General features: G+C 38.7%; 1 protein-coding gene across 5 annotated transcripts in view; it reads left to right on the forward strand.

The window, feature by feature from the left end:
• Window positions 1-18,474, forward strand: part of STRN (striatin) — a 119,570-nt gene that overhangs the window by 25,711 nt on the left and 75,385 nt on the right. For all 5 annotated transcript variants that reach the window (XM_525732.8, XM_016948352.4, XM_016948353.4 and 2 more), the window contains exon 2: window positions 15,687-15,790. In XM_525732.8, coding sequence (XP_525732.2) covers window positions 15,687-15,790 — 104 coding nt within the window. The remainder of the gene's footprint in view (window positions 1-15,686; window positions 15,791-18,474) is intronic.

Below are 18,474 nucleotides of genomic sequence, written 5' to 3' on the forward strand. Positions count from 1 at the left end.
TACTTTTTTTTTTTTTTTTTTTGAGACAGAGTCTTGCTCAGTCGCCCAGGCTGGTGTGCAGTGGCGCAATCTTGGCCCACTGCAAGCTCTGCTTCGCGGGTTCACGCCATTCTCCTGCCTCAGCCTCCCGAATAGCTGGGACTACAGGCGCCCGCCACCATGCCTGGCTAATTTTTTTTTTTATTTTTATTTTTAGTAGAGATGGTGTTTCACCGTGTTAGCCAGGATGGTCTTGATCTCCTGACCTCGTGATCCACCCGCCTCGGCCTCCCAAAGTGCTGGGATTACAGGTGTGAGCCACTGCACCCAGCCCCTAATTTACTTTTTTTTTAAGACAAAAACGTTTTCAGATTTACAGAAAAGTTTCAAGAGGAATACAGGAAACTTTTACTCAGCTTCACCAACTATTAATATTTTCAACTGTGATAATTTGTATTTTTTATTACTAATTAGACTCTGCCGTTTTCCGTGTGATGATTCAGCTCTATATATTCTCATGGTTCTTCATCAACCTCCTGCCATTTGTTTCTGAGTAGAATCTGGCTATTTTGTTTATTAATATTGACTAATATTCACCTTTTAAGAAGGTAACCTTTTTAAAATTATTTCTCTTATATTTCTTCTATTACTTTTCCTTTTTAGTACATCTTATATAAAATGCCTCATTTGAATATGTTTACTACATATATCTTAACTCCGATTATAATGTTCATTTCTTCAGTAATCAGAAAGGGTTATACTATTTCTACAAGAATGTAAAAAGGACTTTAAAAAATTAAACTATCAGTATTTTATGTAGATTATAAGTTCAATGAAAAATTGAACTATGTCTATGGTGGGAATATGACCCAAATGCTTAAACAAAGTTTTGGTACGTGGTAGGTACTCAGTAAATGAATGAATAGATTTTACTACAGTATATTGGTTAGAATGTGAATGGATTCAGGTTCTTTTCAGGATTATTCCTTTTTGTCCTAAATACTGTATTGTGGTCTTTCCCTAGTATATTACTTCTGATTTAATATACTTTTAGTTGTTACACTATTTTGAATCACTTTTTGAAACCTGTTTTATTTACTTTTATTCTGTTCAGCAAATGCTTACAGAATAGTGATTTTGTGTCAGAAACTATTTCCACTATTAAGTGGCAAAATGAACTTTAAAAAGACTAGATGCTGGCTGGGTATGGTGGCTCATGCCTGTAATCCTAGCACTTTGGGAGGCTGAGGTGGGAGGATTGCTTGAGCTCAGGAGTTTGGGACCAGTCTGGGCAGCATACTGAGACCCTGTCACTACAAAAAATATATATATAATAATAATAAGGAAAGAATAGATGTTAAATTTTGTTGAATGCCTTTTTTAAATCTGTTTTTGATTCCTACCTCATGTTACTGCTGTGAAGAATTAAGATATATAATGCGAATAAGATAGGTATATGAAAGTGCTCTGTAAGCCACAGTGGGAAAGCTAGATATTATCATCACGTCTAATTAATGTATCTGAGATAAGGTATGGTGTATGATATATTAGGTAATTGGTCTGTAAAAGCAACAGGAGATCCCTGAGTGGCTTCGGAAAAAGAATGTCAGTACAGTGTATCCCATGCAATAGCTTGATTAAAACAAAAAACAGGCTGGGCGCAGCGGCTCACACCTGTAATCCTAGCACTTTGGGAGGCCGAGGCAGGCGGATCACGATGTCACGAGATCGACCTGACCTGTAATTCCACGTGCCTGTAATTCCACGTGCCTGTAATTCCAGCTACTCGGGAGGCTGAGGCAGGAGAATCACTTGAACCAGCAAGTTGGAGGTTGCAGTAAGCTGAGCTCGCACCACTGCACTACAGCCTGGTGACAGAGTGAGACTCAGTCTCAAAAAACAAACAAACAAACAAACAAACAAAAAAACTTGACACACTTAGAAAATGAAGGTTTGTGCTATTGGTTTTCTTTTATTTTAGAAAAATAAAGCATTGTTTAAATATTTCTTACAAGTACAAATATAATTTAAATTTAATAAATGTTCAAAGATATCTGTAATTAAATTTCATTCAGCAGACATATATTATGTCTAATAGAGAACTTGCTAAGTAAGATATAAAGGATGATTACATGAAAAAATCACAAAATTGTCATTAAGAGTCTTAAAAGTCAGTGATAGGACAATAGTTAAAAGATATCAAATAGTTATTTATTCTTAAACATTAAACAGGATATTAATAGTTTTAATAACCTTGAAGTTTGACAACACTGTAAAAACATTGCAGACCACTTTTATTTATGAAAATACATGCAAATAGCAAACACCAGTTGGGCTTAAGGCTGCTACTTACTTACCCAGTAAGTGACAAAGCTGGAATTCAAACCAGGTTTGAGCTATACTAGTACTACCCTTGAAAAGGTTTCCTTACACTCAGCTTTCCTTAATTTCTTAAACTCTTTTTTTTTTTTTTTTGTTAATTGAGACAGAATCTTGCTCTATTGCCCAGGCTGGAGTACAGTGACATGATCTTGGCTCACTGCAACCTCTGCCTCCCAGATTCAAGCAATTCTTGTGCCTCAGCCTCCCAAGTAGCTGTGATTACAGGTGTGCATCACCACACCTGGCTAATTTTTGTGCTTTTAGTAGAGGCGGTGTTTTGCCATGTCAGCCAGGCTGATCTTGAACTCCTGACCTCAGGTGATCCGCCCGCCTCGGCCTCCCAAAATGCTGATATTACTAGTGTGAGCCACCACGCCTGGCCAATTTCTTAAACTTTTGATTATACTAAGTATGTTCCTTCTGCATGATAACACTCTTTTTCCTTTTATAAAATTAATCTCTCAAAATACTTTAAAATTGAAAGTACACTTTTTAGATTCTTTAAAATACTCATTGCCATGTTCATGGCCTTTAGATGTGTGATCATAGCCTATTTGCTTTTCATTGACTTAGTTTCATATTTCTTTGCCTTTTCCCCCCTACTTTTCTTTATAGAACTGTTTACTAGTAATGAAGTCATTTTAAAGAATACACTTTTTCTTCCTCCTGCTAACTGTTAAGAGAATGTTTTATAATCACTCTGGTCATAGCCTGTAAGATTCTTTTCTAAACTATCTTTTCAAGATACGTATTTATTAACTTGCTTTCAAATGAATATGGTCATGTCTATGCAGCAAATTTCTTTTCTTTCTTCTTTCCTTCTTCTCTCTTTTTTTTTTCTTTTCTTTCTTTTTTAAGGCAAGATTTCACTCTGTAGCCCAGGTTGAAGTGCAGTTGTACAAACATGACTCACTGTAGCCTCAACCTCACTGGCTCAAGTGATCCTCCCACTTCAGCCTCCCAACCAAGTAGCTGAGACTACAGGTGTGCACCACCATGCTCCACTAAGTTATTTAGTTTTTTGTAGACATGGATTCTCAGTGTGTTGCCCAGGCTAGTCTTGAACTCCTGGGCTCAAGCCATCTTCCTGCCTTGACCTCCCAAAGTGATAAGATTACAGGCTTGAGCCATTATGCCCGACTCTTTTTCTTTTTCTTTCTTTCTTTTTTTTTTTTTTTTTTTTGAGACAGTCTCACTCTTGTTGCCCAGGCTGGAGTGCAGTGGCATGATCTTGGCTCACCGCAACCTCCACCTCCCCGGTTCATGCGATTCTCCTGCCTCAGCCTCCCGAGTAGCTGGGATTACAGGCATGCGCCACCACGCCCAGCTAATTTTGTATTTTTTAGTAGAGACAGGGTTTCTCCATGTTGGTCAGGCTTGTCTCGAACTCCCGACCTCAGGTGATCTGCCCGCCTTGGCCTCCCAAAGTGCTGGGATTACAAGCATGAGCCACCGTTTCCGGCCCTCTTTTTCTTTTTAACTGAGCTTATTTATCTCTTCCCCAGCTTGAGTCTGGGTCCTACTGTCTTGGTCAGAGTATTTTACTATATTGACCTGGACAATTCTGCCATCATGAACCATATTCCAAACCTAAATATGTAAGAACATAGAAAGATTATTTTAGAAGGAGAATTTTAACACACACGCTTTATTCTGAAAATTCAGCAACAAAATGAAAGGTGAGTTGTAATAGTTGATGTAACAACAAATAGAAAGAAGAAAGCCTGTAATCTGTTTCAGAATGCTATTTCTGGGGCTGGTAACATCAAAAATAATCAAATTAAATGTTAACTTGCTGACTGATAAGATTTTCTCTAATTTAGAAGTTGGAGAACATGTATACTCCTATTACCACTTTCCATCTTTCTCAAATATAGTTTTTATAGTTTTCTGTTGGCTTCATCATCGTATTGAAAGATTATTAGTCACTTACATATATGTAGTTTTCTGTTAAGTCCTGTTAAATATATTACAAAATTTTGATCTATATATGTAGTATCAATTAATAAGATGGTGTTAGTTAAATCAGATTACGTGTTCATTCACTTAGTCATTGTTAATACTTCACAGAATATAACTTGTGTTCCATAAGCATGAATTTCTCTCTTAATTCCACATAATTGTCTTAAAATTATGCACCATTTATCGTTAGAGTAAAAGATGATGTGTCATTTATTGTAGTGGTAGAAGAAAATAAAACCAAAACAGAATCCAATCTGAAAGCTTAGGTTTTTATTGTTACTACAGTAATTACATCTTCATATACTAAGGACAGCACACTATTACTGTCCAAGAATGGTGTCTCGGACAACTGATTGCTTACAGTTTTTTCAGAGATGAAATAGGAACATAAGCAAGCAGGAAGATTTTTGTCTAAATATGAAGCAAGAAAGGCTTAAATGTCTTTATTCAGGGGATTAGGCATCATAAGTTTTTTTTTTAGAGAAATTGTTTTCATGATATTTCCTATCTGCTTTTGTTACTTTGCTTTTGTCTAAGTACGTAATATTTATAATATTTATAAATTTATTATTTACATGTTAATACCAACATTTTTGATTTATTTTGTTTTATTAATAGCTCTAATTCACATTTCATAGCCACCTTTGTATAGGCAAAAAAACCTGAGAATTAAAAATATGTTCAAAGGTTAAGGAAAAACAGACTTTCTAGTTTATGGTAATTATTGTTTATACTTCTACTTTGTATGTTCTTGCCTGTTTTTTTCCATTTACTGTGATTGAACTTTTATCTTTTAAATCAAATAACATTGAATAACCACAGTATTGCAAGGCACTTTGGGATGGAACAGTTGAGTCTATTTTTATTTAGCTGTTATCCTCAGCAGATTTATAATCTAGTAGAATGCAAAAATCTGCTTTTTGTGTGTCCTCAATACAAGTGGGAAGCACTTAGTAGGCACTTAATTATTTTATGTTGACTGCATGAATGAAGGCTTCTGCCTTTAGAGGGCTTATCTGGTTTGGGATGAGATAAATTGTGAACATTCTGAAAATTAAAAGAGAACAAGACAATAATTATGTCATAGTCCTAATTAAATGAGATTAATTATAGAAGGTGTTTGGTAGAGTACGTGATACATATTAAGTATGCCAAAGTCCTTATTTTCTTGCCTTTTTGCTGAACATTAATATAAGTCTCATAAAGTGTTAAAATAATATGTACATACAGAGGTTTTTTTGTTTTGTTTTTAAATAGAAAATAAGAAATGCTCTTGGAATTCAGAGAAGGGATTACTGGGGTGTGTGTAGGCTCAGACTAGGACATTGGTAGAATCCGAAAATGAAAGGGCATTTGGAGAGGTAGGAGAGAGAAGGGCATAAGCCAAGGCATGGAGCTGGGAAAGTTCAGGTGTAGTATCTGAAGACTAATTGTCTACTTATTTTTTTAAAAACATAAAATTATGAGTTTCGTTCCTTCCTTTGCCCACCATCCTCCCCTCTGTTGCCCAGGCTAGAGCACAGTGGTGTAGTCTCAGTTCACTGCAACCTCTGCCTCCCAAATTCAAGCAATTCTTGTGCCTCAGCCTCCCGAGTAGCTGGGGCTGCAGTTTTGAGCCACCACACCGGGCTAATTTTTGTATTTTTAGTAGAGACGGGGTTTCACCATGTTGCCCATGGCTGGACTCAAACTCCTGAGTTCAAGTGATCCATCCATCTAGGCTTCTCAAAGTGCTGGGATTACAGGCGTGAGCCACCGCGCCCAGCCTAATTGTCTACTTTGTTTGGAGCATAGGATGTGTGAATAGAAATGTGGAAGACAAAGCTAGATAGAGGGGATGGGAACAGATTGTCGATAGCCTTCTTCCGTTGGGAAGAGTTTGGGCTTTATGTACTTCCTTAAGATTTATGGATTCATAATTTATACATAAAGACTGAATGTTTTAAATATGAGAAGTGTTGCCTATTGAAGAATACTTCTTTAGAGATTATATACCTATCAACAGATAATCATGTTGGTTTAAAACATGTTAAAAACTCTTTTGGAGCTAACCATAAACAAAATCATACGTTATAGAAGACTTATCATTTGCAAGTAATACTTTCTGAGAGCTCTGTAAATCCTCAGATTTTAAGATTAAGACATCTTTTTGTGGAATTCTTTATCTGAATTATATTTCCATTGAGAGTAATATGTTATGTTTCTTACATGTACGCATATTCTACAAGTTAATATCCTTTTCAACTTTAATGAAGGTTTTATTTCACTTGAATCCTTTTTGCTCAGGTTGGAGCATTTGCTGAATTAGTTCACTGATTTTTGGTGGGGGAGATATAGAACATTTCTGTTCTTTTTCTGGTTAAGAGCTGCCATTTTCTTAGTCCTTACATTTTTCTTTCTTTGTGGGGGCAGAGAGCATTTTACATCAATAGATTTAGTTTTTTTTTCTTTTTTCTTTCGAGACGGAGTCTCCCTCTGTCACCCAGGCTGGAGTGCAGTGGCGTGATCTCTGCTCACTGCAAGCTCTGCCTCCTAGGTTCACGCCATTCTTCCTCAGCCTCCCGAGTAGCTGGGACTACAGGCGCCTGCCACCACACGCGGGTAATTTTTTTGTATTTTTCGTAGAGACAGGGTTTCGCTGTGTTAGCCAGGATGGTCTCGATCTCCTGACCTCGTGATCCACCTGCCTCGGCCTCCCAAAGTGCAGGGATTACAAGGTTAAGCCACCGTGCCCAGCCTAGTTTTTTTTTCTTAAACTGTTTAGAGTCATTGCCTTTTAACTTTAATACAAATGCTTGGCTGGGCATGGCGGCACACACCTGTGGGCCCAGCTCCTCGAGAGGCTGAAGCAGGAGAATTGCCTGAGCCCAGGAGGTCAAGACTACAGTGAGCTGTGATTGTGCCATTGCACTCCAACCGTGTCTCAAAAAAACTTCCAAAAACAAATGCTTGGTGTTAGGCTAGACTCATGCATTTAGCCCCTAGATTGGGCCTCTAGCTTCTCCATTGCCTTAAAGTATCTTCTGGGTAGCTCTCAAAACAGTGGTAACCATTAATGTTAAATCTATGAATATCATACTGTCTTATACCGTAAATCTGCAGAATTCCTCCCTTGATTGATATCTTATTCTCTCTTTTCTTCTACATATGTGTATATGTACATATACAGTTATCCTTCGATGTCTATAGGGTATTGGTTCTGGGAACTCCCCCATCCAATACAAAAAACTGTGGATGCTCAAGTTCCAATTTTCTTATATAAGGTGGTGTAGTATTTGCATATAAACTATGCACACCCTCCCTTATACTTTAAATCATCTCTAGATTATTTATAATACTTAGTGTAAATGCTGTGAAAAGTTGTTATACTGTATTTTTAAAATTTTGTATTTATTGTTTATTGAATGTTTTTGATAGATGGTTGACTGAATCTGCAGATACAGAACTCATGGATATGAAGGGCTAACTGCATATATATATGTGTGTGTGTGTGTGTGTGTGTAAATTTAAAAAAAAATGGAATTTCTAGCCCTTTGAGCAAATATAAGGAACATTTATAAAGAGGTGAAAGATAGGAAGATGTGCTGAGGGAATTTAACTGACTGATTCGAGTTCTGAGGGAGCTTTTGGGATCTCAAGAAACCTACTGATGTACATTTATTTATAAGATGCCATAAGGTGATAATGTGGGTGTAATTAATTTAGTGCTTTAAGTGAGAATTTGGGCAGTTGAGGGTTTTCTGTATACGAAAATCTATGTTTGTAATCTTACATTTAGGGATGGAGAGATTGCTTTTGAAAGAATATACCAGTATCTCCTATAGCACTTCAGAGGTAAAATGTTATCTAGAAGGACCACTTGAGCCCGGGAGTTCAAGGCTGTAGTGAACTATGATCATGCCACTGCACTCCTAACCTGGCAGCAAAGAGAGACCCTCATCTCTAAAAAACATAAAATGAAATTTATCTTTATTTTCAATATAATCCATAAGTTCACATCTTATCTTTTTTTGAAATGTAACAATAGGTAAATAAATAAAATGGTACAGTAATTTTATTTATTAGGAAAATTTCAGGAGACTGACTAGTTTGTTAAAATGTAAAACTAGGCCGGGTGCGGTGGCTCACGCGTGTAATCCCAGCAGTTTGGGAGGCCGAGGCAGGCAGATCACCCGAGGTCAGGAGTTTGAGACCAGCCTGGCCAACACGGTGAAACCCTGTCTCTACTAAAAATACAAAAATTAGCCAGACGCAGTGGCGGGTGCCTGTAATCCCAGCTACTCTGGAGGCTGACATAGGAGAATTGCTTGAACCCGGAGGCGGAGGTTGCAGTGAGCCGAGATGACGCCATTGTACTCCAGCCTGGGCAACAGAGTGAGAATGTCTCAAAAAAAAAGTAAAACTTGCTGTAGAATAAATACCAGATTAGAATACAGTTTTTAGGCTTGGTGCAGTGGCTTATGCATGTAGTTCCAGCACTTTGGGAGGCCAAGGTGAGAGGATTGCTTGAGGCTAGGAGTTCGAGACCAGCCTGGCAACATAGCAAGACCCTGTCTCTACCAAAAAGATTAAAATCAGCTGCATGTGGTGGTATGCGCCTATAGTCCCAGCAACTTGGGAGGCTGAGGCGGGAGAATTGATTGAGTTCAGGATTTCGAGGCTGCCGTGAGCTATGATTGCACTCCAGCATGGGCAACGGAGCGAGACCCTGTCTCAAATAAATAAACAAATAAATGAATAAGCAAGCAAGCAATTTTAAAGTTGAACATCGGTTCTCTACTTGACTCCAGAGTTAAATAGGCATCCAGTTGCTTTTTGTGTTTATTTTTATATTCACTGCTTTTGCCTGCAACTGTGTTTCTGGTTCTAAGTAAATATAACATATGCTACTGGTACACATATGTCTTAGGCAACATATGTTTCATTCACTGGATTCTTAGCTCTGTTTCATTTTGTCACTACTTTAGTCCCAGTACCAATAACTGCCAGGCACAAAGTAGGTGTTTAGTTAATATTGTTAAATGAACAAATACAAATATTTGATTTTATCACTTGAATCCTCATTTATTAGTACTGCACTATCTTTTCTTAGCTGTTTTTGTGAACATAACACAGCCTGTGTACAAGCTGGTCTTGTACCCTAACTAGATTGGAAGTACATTGTGGGTAGAAACTTGGTTTTATTTGTTTTTCTTATATTCTCCTTTACAGCAGTTTAGACTTGATGGGAAGTAGGTATTTCCCAAACATGTGATTGAACTGAAATATATTGGTAGATTTTATTTTATCAGGAGACTGCCAAAAGTATAGTCATAAATAAGGAATTTGGAAGAGACTCAAAAAGCTAGTATGTACTCGTCTGTCACCTTGAAGGCCTGTATAAGACTCCAAACTTCTGTGGAGTAAAAAGGGTAGGGTTCTGGGGCTGGATGCGATAGCTCACACCTGTAATCTCAACACTTTGGGGAAAAAAAAGAGGTAGGGTTCTGGGACTTTTCTTTGCTTCTTTCTTCTTCTTCTTCTTCTTCTTTTTTTTTTTTTTTTTGAGGCAGTTTTGCTCTGTCATTCAGGCTGGAGCGCAGTGGCATGATCTCGACTCACCACAACCTCTACCTCTCGGGTTCAAGCATTTCTCCTGCCTGAGCCTCCTGAGTAGCTGGGATTACAGGCGCTTGCCACCACACCTGGCTAATGTTTTTTATATTTTTAGTAGAGATGGGGGTTTTACCATGTTGGCCAGGCTGGTTAAGAACTCCTGACCTCAAGTGATCCGCCCATCTCGGCCTCCCAAAGTGCTAGGATTACAGGCCTGAGCCACCGCGCCCGCCCGGCCTCTGAGACTGTTCTTTTCCTTGCTCCTTAACAGACTATTTCCTGCTTTTTGTTTTGTTTTGCTTTGTTTTTTGTTTTTGGCCTCCTAACTGTGTTACAAACGGTTTAAGTCAGTGGTTCTCCAAGGGTGGTCCCAGATCAGCAGCATTATCACCTGGGTACTTACTAGAAATGCAAATTCTTGGGCCCCACTCCAGACCTACTGAATGAGCAACTCTGAGGGTAGAACCTAAAAAATTGTGTTTTAACAAGTCATCTGGGTGATTCTGGTGGTAAAGTTTGATGTCACCAAATGATAATGACACTTTTTTTTTTTTTTTGAGATGGAGTCTCGCTCTGTCGCCCAGTCTGGAGTGCAGTGGCGTGATCTTGGCTCACTGCAACTTCCACCTCCCAGGTTCAAGCAATTCTCCTGTCTCAGCCTCCTGAGTAGCTGGGACTACAGGCACACGCCACCATGCCTGGCTAATTTTTGTATTTTTAGTAGAGATGGGGTTTCATCATACTGGTCAGGCTGGTCTCGAACTCCTGACCTCAGGTGATCCACCTGCCTTGGTCTCCCAAAGTGCTGGGATTACAGGCATGAACCACCGCCCCTAGCCTGATAATGACACTGTCTTTAAGAGAGAGGGCTACAGGCAGTGATTATGTGCCAGAGAAAACTAGCAGCCTAGATTTAAGAGGATAATATAATCCAAAGCTTTTCAGGGGGAATAGATATAGTTTATAGAAGGCATTAAGACATAAAGCGATTATTGAAACTTCATTGTACACTGTAACCATATAATTGACTTTTACTTATATATTTCCTCTTTTACTTTGAAGTTTGTGTTCAAATCAAAAGATGAGAACCTTAAATTAATCAAGCTTTATAATATTTTATTTTAGATTTTTGTAAAAGTGAATGCTCTTTATATTCCATAGCAAGTAACTGAAAAGCTACTGAAAAGTGTCCAACCCAAGAATTTTGTGTATTTTTCATTTTGAATATACTTCTCAGTGATTTCAATTTTGAATCCTAGCCCTTTTAAATTTTAGAATACAAGGTAGTTTAAAATGGCTTCAATAAGGCCGGGCGTGGTGGCTCACACCTGTAATCCCAGCACTTAGGGAGGCTGAGGTGGGTGGATCACGAGGTCGGGAGTTTGAGAACAGCCTGACCAACATGGTAAAACCCTGTCTCTACTAAAAATACAAAAATTAGCTGGGCGTGGTGGTGTGCACCTGTAATCCCAGCTACTCAGGAGGCTGAGGTAGGAGAATTACTTCGACCCCAGGAGGCTGAAGTTGCAGTGAGCCGAAATCGCACCACTGCACTCCAGCCTGGGCGACAGAGCGAGACTCCGTCTCAAAAGAAAAAAAAAGGGGTGGGGGGGCTTTAGTAAATTGAATGGTGCATTTTAAATATTTTAATTGTTTATTAGATACTATGTATGCAGATAAACCTGTTTAAATATAGAAGATTTATATTCCTATTTACATATATCCTTTTGACAAATTAGAATTGAAAATAATACAAAAATAAATTTTCTTTTTGTCATGCAGACTTAAATAGTAAAATGTCTTCCTTCTATTATTTTTATCTTTTTTGTTTATAATGGTTAGGAAGTGAATAATTTTCTATACTGTGAAAAATACGTATAAAGTATCATGGAAGTTCAACATTCATTTTCCTTGAAGATAATTCCAAAGTTTTCTTCTCCAGAAATATATGCTGTTATTAGGTTTAGTTGTACTGATAAATGGCAGTATGATGATTTCTAATTTTTTAAACATTTTATTCATAACTTTTTTTTTTTTTTTTTTGAGACAGAGTCTCACTCTGTTGTCCAGGCTGGACTGCAGTGGCGTGGTCTCGGCTCACTGCAGCCTCTGCCTCCTGGGTTCATGCAGTTCTCTGCCCCAGCCTCCCAAGTAGCTGGGATTACAGGCACCTGCCACCACGCCTGGCTAATTTTTTTTTTTGTATTTTTAGTAGAGATGGGGTTTCACCATCTTGGCCAGGCTGATCTTGAACTCCTGACCTTGTGATCCACCCGCCTCGGCCTCCCAAAGTGCTGGGATTACAGGAGTGAGCCACTGCGTCCTGCCTTTTTTTTTTTTAAGATGGAGTCTCACTGTGTCGCCCAGGCTGGAGTGCAGTGGTGTGATCTCTGCACGCTGCAACCTCCGTCTCCTGGGTTTGAGTGATTCTTCTGTCTCAGTCTTCCAAGTAGCTGGGAATACAGGTGCCTGCCACCATGCCTGGCTAATTTTTGTATGTTTAGTGGAGACAGGGTTTCACCATGTTGGCCAGGCTGGTCTCGAACTCCTGACCTCAAGTGATCCCCCCGCCTCGGCCTCTCAAAGTTCTGGGATTACAGGTGTGAGCCAGTGTGTCCGACCTATTTTCCTCTTTTTCTTTTTACCTTTTTTCCTTCCCTTTTTTTCTTCCTTTTGCTGTTTTCATCTTTTATGTCTCTCACCCTCGCCCTTCCTCAGTTCAATTCAAAGAGCAATATACTGCCATATCTGGAGAATTTTTGGCTGGAATTTAATCTTTATTTTAAAAGAGTAAGAATTTATACCAATTATTATGCTTTTGACTGAGGTCGTTTTACAGAAGGAATTCTTTTTTTTTAATGTAGGAATGTGTTTTAAGACTTTTTGTTTCTAATATCTAAGTTTCCTAGAGAAAAAAAAGGTAAAAGATTGACATTATTCTCATAGTCTTTTACTCTTTTCTCAGAGGTCTTAGTTCAGGTCCTAATTTTCTTTCAATTATATTCATTTATTTAACCAGTCTCCTTTAGGTGGTCATTTGGGTTGTATACATATTCTTGTCTGTGTTTTATCAGTCATGTATTACATAATTTCACATATGTGCAAATATATATTTGAAGGATAACATTCTAAAATTGCTGAGTTAAAGGGTACATGCATTTACAAACTTGACAGATATTACCAGTTGTCCTCTATAAAGTGAAACTGGTTTATATCACCACAGCTAACATATAAATGCCTGTTTTCTACGATATTATTAAATTACTGAACTTTATCCATCTGGTGGAAAAGAAGAAATCTGATTGTACTTTATTTTTTATATTTTTAATTTTTTTATGAGATGTCTTGGTATGTTGGCCAGGATGGTCTCAAACTCCAGCCTCAAGCAATCCTCTCACCTCAGTCTCCCAAAGTTCTGGGATTACAGGCATTAGCTACCATGCCTGGCCCTGATTACCTCCCCCCACCCCGCTTTTTTTTTTTTTTGAGCCAGGATCTCACTCTGTCACCCATGTTAGAGTGTGGTGGTGTGATCACTGCTCACTGCAGCCTTGGCCTCCTGGGCTGAGGTGATTCTCCTGCCTCAGCCTCCCAAGTAGCTGGGACCACAGACACATGCCACCACGCCTGGCTGATTTTTAAAATTATTTGTGGGGATGTGGTCTCGCTATGTTGCACAGGCTAGGCTCAAACTCCTGAGCTCAAGTTATCGTCCTGCCTCGGCCTCCCAAAGTGCTGTTAATTACAGGGCTGAGCCACTGTGCCCAGCCTCTGATTATACTTTTAATTGTAATTTCTCTTATGCTTGAAGTTGAACATATACAGTAAAGACTTTATGGTATTGTAGGCTGAAGTTTCAGAATCATCCAGGACCAATGATGTTAGCAGAAATGCAAAACTAGCCAAGGAGTATCGAGAGGACAAAATTGATAATTGATATTGTTATTACCTTCAAAGTTTGATTGCATTGATTAGCTTATTATTTTTATTAAAGTCATTTTAAAGAGCATATAAAGTTCTATGCCAAAGCATGTTTGGCCTGACATGTTGGGCTGTCATTTCCTTTTGACAAGACTTTCATTTTTATCAGCTTTAAATGCATGTGTCATTACTATTCTGGTTAGGTAACATAATTATCCCACTGCAGAATATATAATTTCAAAAGAGTCTTGTGGATATTTGATGCCTTTTCCTCTGAAAACAATTGAATTGTTTTCAGACCACTTTTATTTCAGTAAGATAAATGTAATCCTTCCTTTAATTGTAATGTAAAATTTAAGAGCACATTGAAATGAAAACAAAAGCTTAACAAACTACCTACATTTTGAAAGTTATAAGAGACTAGATAAGTTGGATTTTATGTTTCTTGTGGTACTGAATAGGAACAAAGCTCATTCAAACTAAGCTTGAATGAGAATTAAGTTTAATGGCTCACTTGCTAAACCTGACTTGCACAATCCTCACAATTCCTTAGGGATGTGGCAAGGTCATCCTTAAATGTAAAGTTCTTGCTCACTTAATGGAAAGCACTGTAGATACATAAATAACATTGTTACCTGTCTTAGTGGGTCAGTATAATAGACGGACGTGGTGGTACATGTGAGAATAGTGAAATTTGTAGCTAGTTTTGAGGCCCTTATGACTTTTAAGAGGTATTATGAGTCACTTTAACAAGTTAATGTTTGTGACATAGTTTCAATTTCTTATGTGAAAGATAGTATTTCAATTGTCAATGTTCTTTTAATATTCTGGAGAGCTACTCTTTCCTACCCCTCTGTATTACTGACTTTAAAAGTTGTTTACAGTTTGTTTCATGTTCAAATGTAGGGTTTTAGTAATTCCTTGGGGTGGGGGGCAGGAATGGGCAGAAGGCCATTGTCTCTAATTTTCATTTTCCCAACTTTCACTTTCTTTTTTCTATGGATTACATGTCAAGGTGGGTGAGAAAAATGGTGGGGATTGAGAAAAGGGAGCAATTTATTGTTTGTAGGGGAGGTCCAAAATAAAGTCACTTAAGGAATCTGTCATAAAATTTAAATATATGATGAAGCTTGTGCAAGGGGATTATAAGAACTGATTTTACTTTAACCCTTCCTGCTTTATAAAAAGATCCTGTTGATGGCAAAAAGACAAACACTTTAGCAAACTGTACTGTACACCTTGCATTTGTTTGCATTAATATTAGTTGTTTTATTTTATTTTTTGATATGGAGTCTCACTCTGTTACCCAGGATGGAGTGCAGTGGCGCAATCTCGGCTTACTGCAACCCCTGCCTCCTGGGTTCAAGCAATTGTCCTGCCTAAGCCTCCCGAGTAGCTGGGATTACAGGTGCCACCAGGCCCAGCTAATTTTTGTATTTTTAGTAGAGACAGGGTTTCACCATGTTGGCCAGGCCGGTCTTGAACTCTTCACCTCAAGTGATCCACCCACCTCAGCCTCCCAAAGTGCTGGGATTACAGGTGTGAGCCACCGCACCTGGCAATATTAGTTGTTTTATATCGTAGACTCTTAAATGATGTGGACTATGTGTTGTAAAATCCCTACCCTGAAGTAAAATGCATTTAGATGTCCCCCCGGCCCTTTTTAACTTAAATCCTTTTTCCCCCTTGCAGTCAGTGCATTTTTATATTTGTACATACTTTGTGAGAAATGTGTAAAGGAAATATTTTTGCATCTAATTGTTCAAACTTCCAAAGGTTCTTTACTGAGTTAAAAAAACTTTTTTTTTTGGTCTAAACTGAATTTTGTCTGTCTTTCCCCTACTCAGGCCCAGATTGCCTTCCTACAGGGAGAAAGGAAGGGCCAAGAAAATTTGAAGAAGGATCTTGTGAGGAGGATCAAAATGTTGGAGTATGCTCTTAAACAGGAAAGGTAATTCAGTAAAATGAAAAGTGGTGTTCTTTTTTGTTTGTTTGTTTTGAGATGGAGTTTCGTTCTTGTTGCCCAGGCTGGGGTGCAATGGTGCGATCTTGGCTCACCGCAACCTCCGCCTCCCGGTTTCAAGCAATTCTCCTGCCTCAGCCTCCTCAGTAGCTGGGATTATAGGCATGCGCCACCACACCCAGCTAATTTTGTATTTTTAGTACAGTTGGGGTTTCTCCATGTTGGTCAGGCTGGTCTCGAATTCCTGACCTCAGGTGATCTGCCCACCTCAGCCTCCTAAAGTGCTGGAATTACAGGTGTGAGCCACTGGGCCTGGCCAAAATGGTGGTCTCTTAAATGTTGGAATAATTTTTTTCATCATTCCTAAAATAAATTTAAATGTTCATACTGCTTGAGTTCAGGTGTATCTGTAGTAAACATTTGTATGAATGGTTGTAATATGTTAATTTTATTATGAATAGTTTAATAATGATCAAAAAACTGATTTATGTGATTTCTTAAAAATTAGCAACATTTTTTTCCTACTCTGCCTGTTTTGAAGAAGCAGATATGCTCCCTGAACTGTTAATACCCATTCATTTTAAAGTTGAAATAGTTTTTAATTTTTAAAGGAAATTTCTATAGTGTTTACCCCTTTTCCTGTCATTTAATATTATTCAATTTGATGTATTTTCTTTAGAAAAAAATTGTTCCAGCAGACTATGTTAAGATTCTATATAGACTTTTTTTTTTTTTGAAACGGAGTCTCACTCTGTCGCCCATGCTGGAGTGCAGTGGTGCAATCTCAGCTCACTGCAAGCTCCACCTCCCGGGTTCACACCATTCTCCTGCCGCAGCCTCCCAAGTAGCTGGGACTACAGGTGCCCGCCACCACGCCTGGCTAATTTTTTGTATTTTTAGTAGAGATGGGGTTTCACCATGTGAGCCAGGATGGTCTCGATCTCCTGACCTCGTGATCCCCCCATCTCGGCCTCCCAAAGTGCTGGGATTACAGGTGTGAGCCACCGTGCCCAGCCTATAGACTTTTTTTTGTGTATTTTGTTCCTTTGCTGTCTGCCGTTACAATCTCTCCAGAAGCTTATCTTACCTTTCTATTTTGCTAGTGTCTAAGATACTCCAGTAACTAAATTTGGGTCACAAGTAAAGGAAAATAGGTCATGAGTGAGATTTTTGGAAGTTATATGAGTTATTTATTTGCTTTAATGAATGGGCCTTGGATTTTTTTGTCGACAATCTGAGTTCTTTTTTTTAGATAACTGAGTACTTATAGGTGATATTAGAATTATCTATTTTGCTACTTTTTTGCTTTGTTTTTAATGATGCTTGTTTTGTTTTTCTCTTTTTGAAGTTGGTGAATGGGATATTTGCAATAAAATAGCATTTAGATGCAATTAGATAAATAGATGATATTTATGAATAATGAGAAACAGATAAAATTTTATTAGAACTTGTGTTCATCATCATGTAGAATCTTTAAATGGCGTAAGAGATTGAAAATAGGTTGACCTCTTAGTGAAAAATACGTGTTTCTTTTCATACTTTGGGAAAGTTGATGAAAAGCTGTATTAGGGACATGGAAAGAAAAAACATTTTTAAAAGTACATAATTTGGGAGTAGTGAGTTTTTTTTTTTTTTTTTTTTTTTTTTTTGAGGTGGAGTCCTGCTTTGTTGCCTAGGCTGGAGTGCAGTGGTGTGATCTCGGCTTACTGCAACCTCCGCCTCCTGGGCTCAAGCAATTCTCCTGTCTCAGCCTCCCGAGTTGCTGGGACTACAGGCGCATGCCACCATGCCTGGCTAATTTTTTTGCATTTTTAGTAGAGACAGGGTTTCACCATATTGGTCAGACTGGTCTCGAACTACTGACCTCAGGTAATCCACCGTCTCAGCCTTCCAAAGTGCTGGGATTACAGGCAGAGCGAATGTACCTGGCCGAGTATTTGAGATTTTTTTTTTTTTTGAGACGGAGTTTTGCTCTGTTGCCAGGCTGGAGTGCAGTGGCACGATCTTGGCTCACTGCAACCTCCACCTCCTGGGTTCAAGCAATTCTCCTGCCTCAGCCTCCCAAGTAGCTGGGATTACAGGCGCTTGCCACCATGCCCAGCTAATTTTTGTATTTTCAGTAGAAACGGGGTTTCACCATGTTGACTGGGATGGTCTCGATCTCTTGACTTCGTGATCCGCCTGCCTCAGCCTCCCAAAGTGCTGGGTGGCGTGAGCCACCGCGTGTGGCCCGGAGTGGTTATTTTCATCTGGAAGATGAAAGTAAAAAGGAGTGCAGAGTAAGAGGAGGTGAGGCTTGAATAGCATCAAATAAGAAGGTGCTTGTCAGACAGACAAGGTGCAGGAAGTAGAGAGAACATGTTTGACATGGAACAAAGCAGTTTGGTGTGTTCAGAAATTTGTAATCTTTGTGTGTGGAGAGTAGGATGTTGGTTGTGGTCCTCCTCTCAGTTGATGATCGATAATGGTAGAGGGGGCAAGAGTCAGATCATAGCCTAACCAAGGAGTTCAAACTCTTATCTTACATGTAACAGGGAATGTGGGAGGTTTAATTTTTTTTTTTTTTTTTTGAGACAGGGTCTTGCTCTGTTGCCTAGGCTGTAGTGCAGTGGCACAGTCATGATTCACTGCAGTGTCAGCCTTCTGGGCACAAGTGATCCTCCCACTTCAGC

Source organism: Pan troglodytes, chromosome 12 (genome assembly GCF_028858775.2).
Source record: "Pan troglodytes isolate AG18354 chromosome 12, NHGRI_mPanTro3-v2.0_pri, whole genome shotgun sequence".
NCBI classification, from domain to species: domain Eukaryota; kingdom Metazoa; phylum Chordata; class Mammalia; order Primates; family Hominidae; genus Pan; species Pan troglodytes.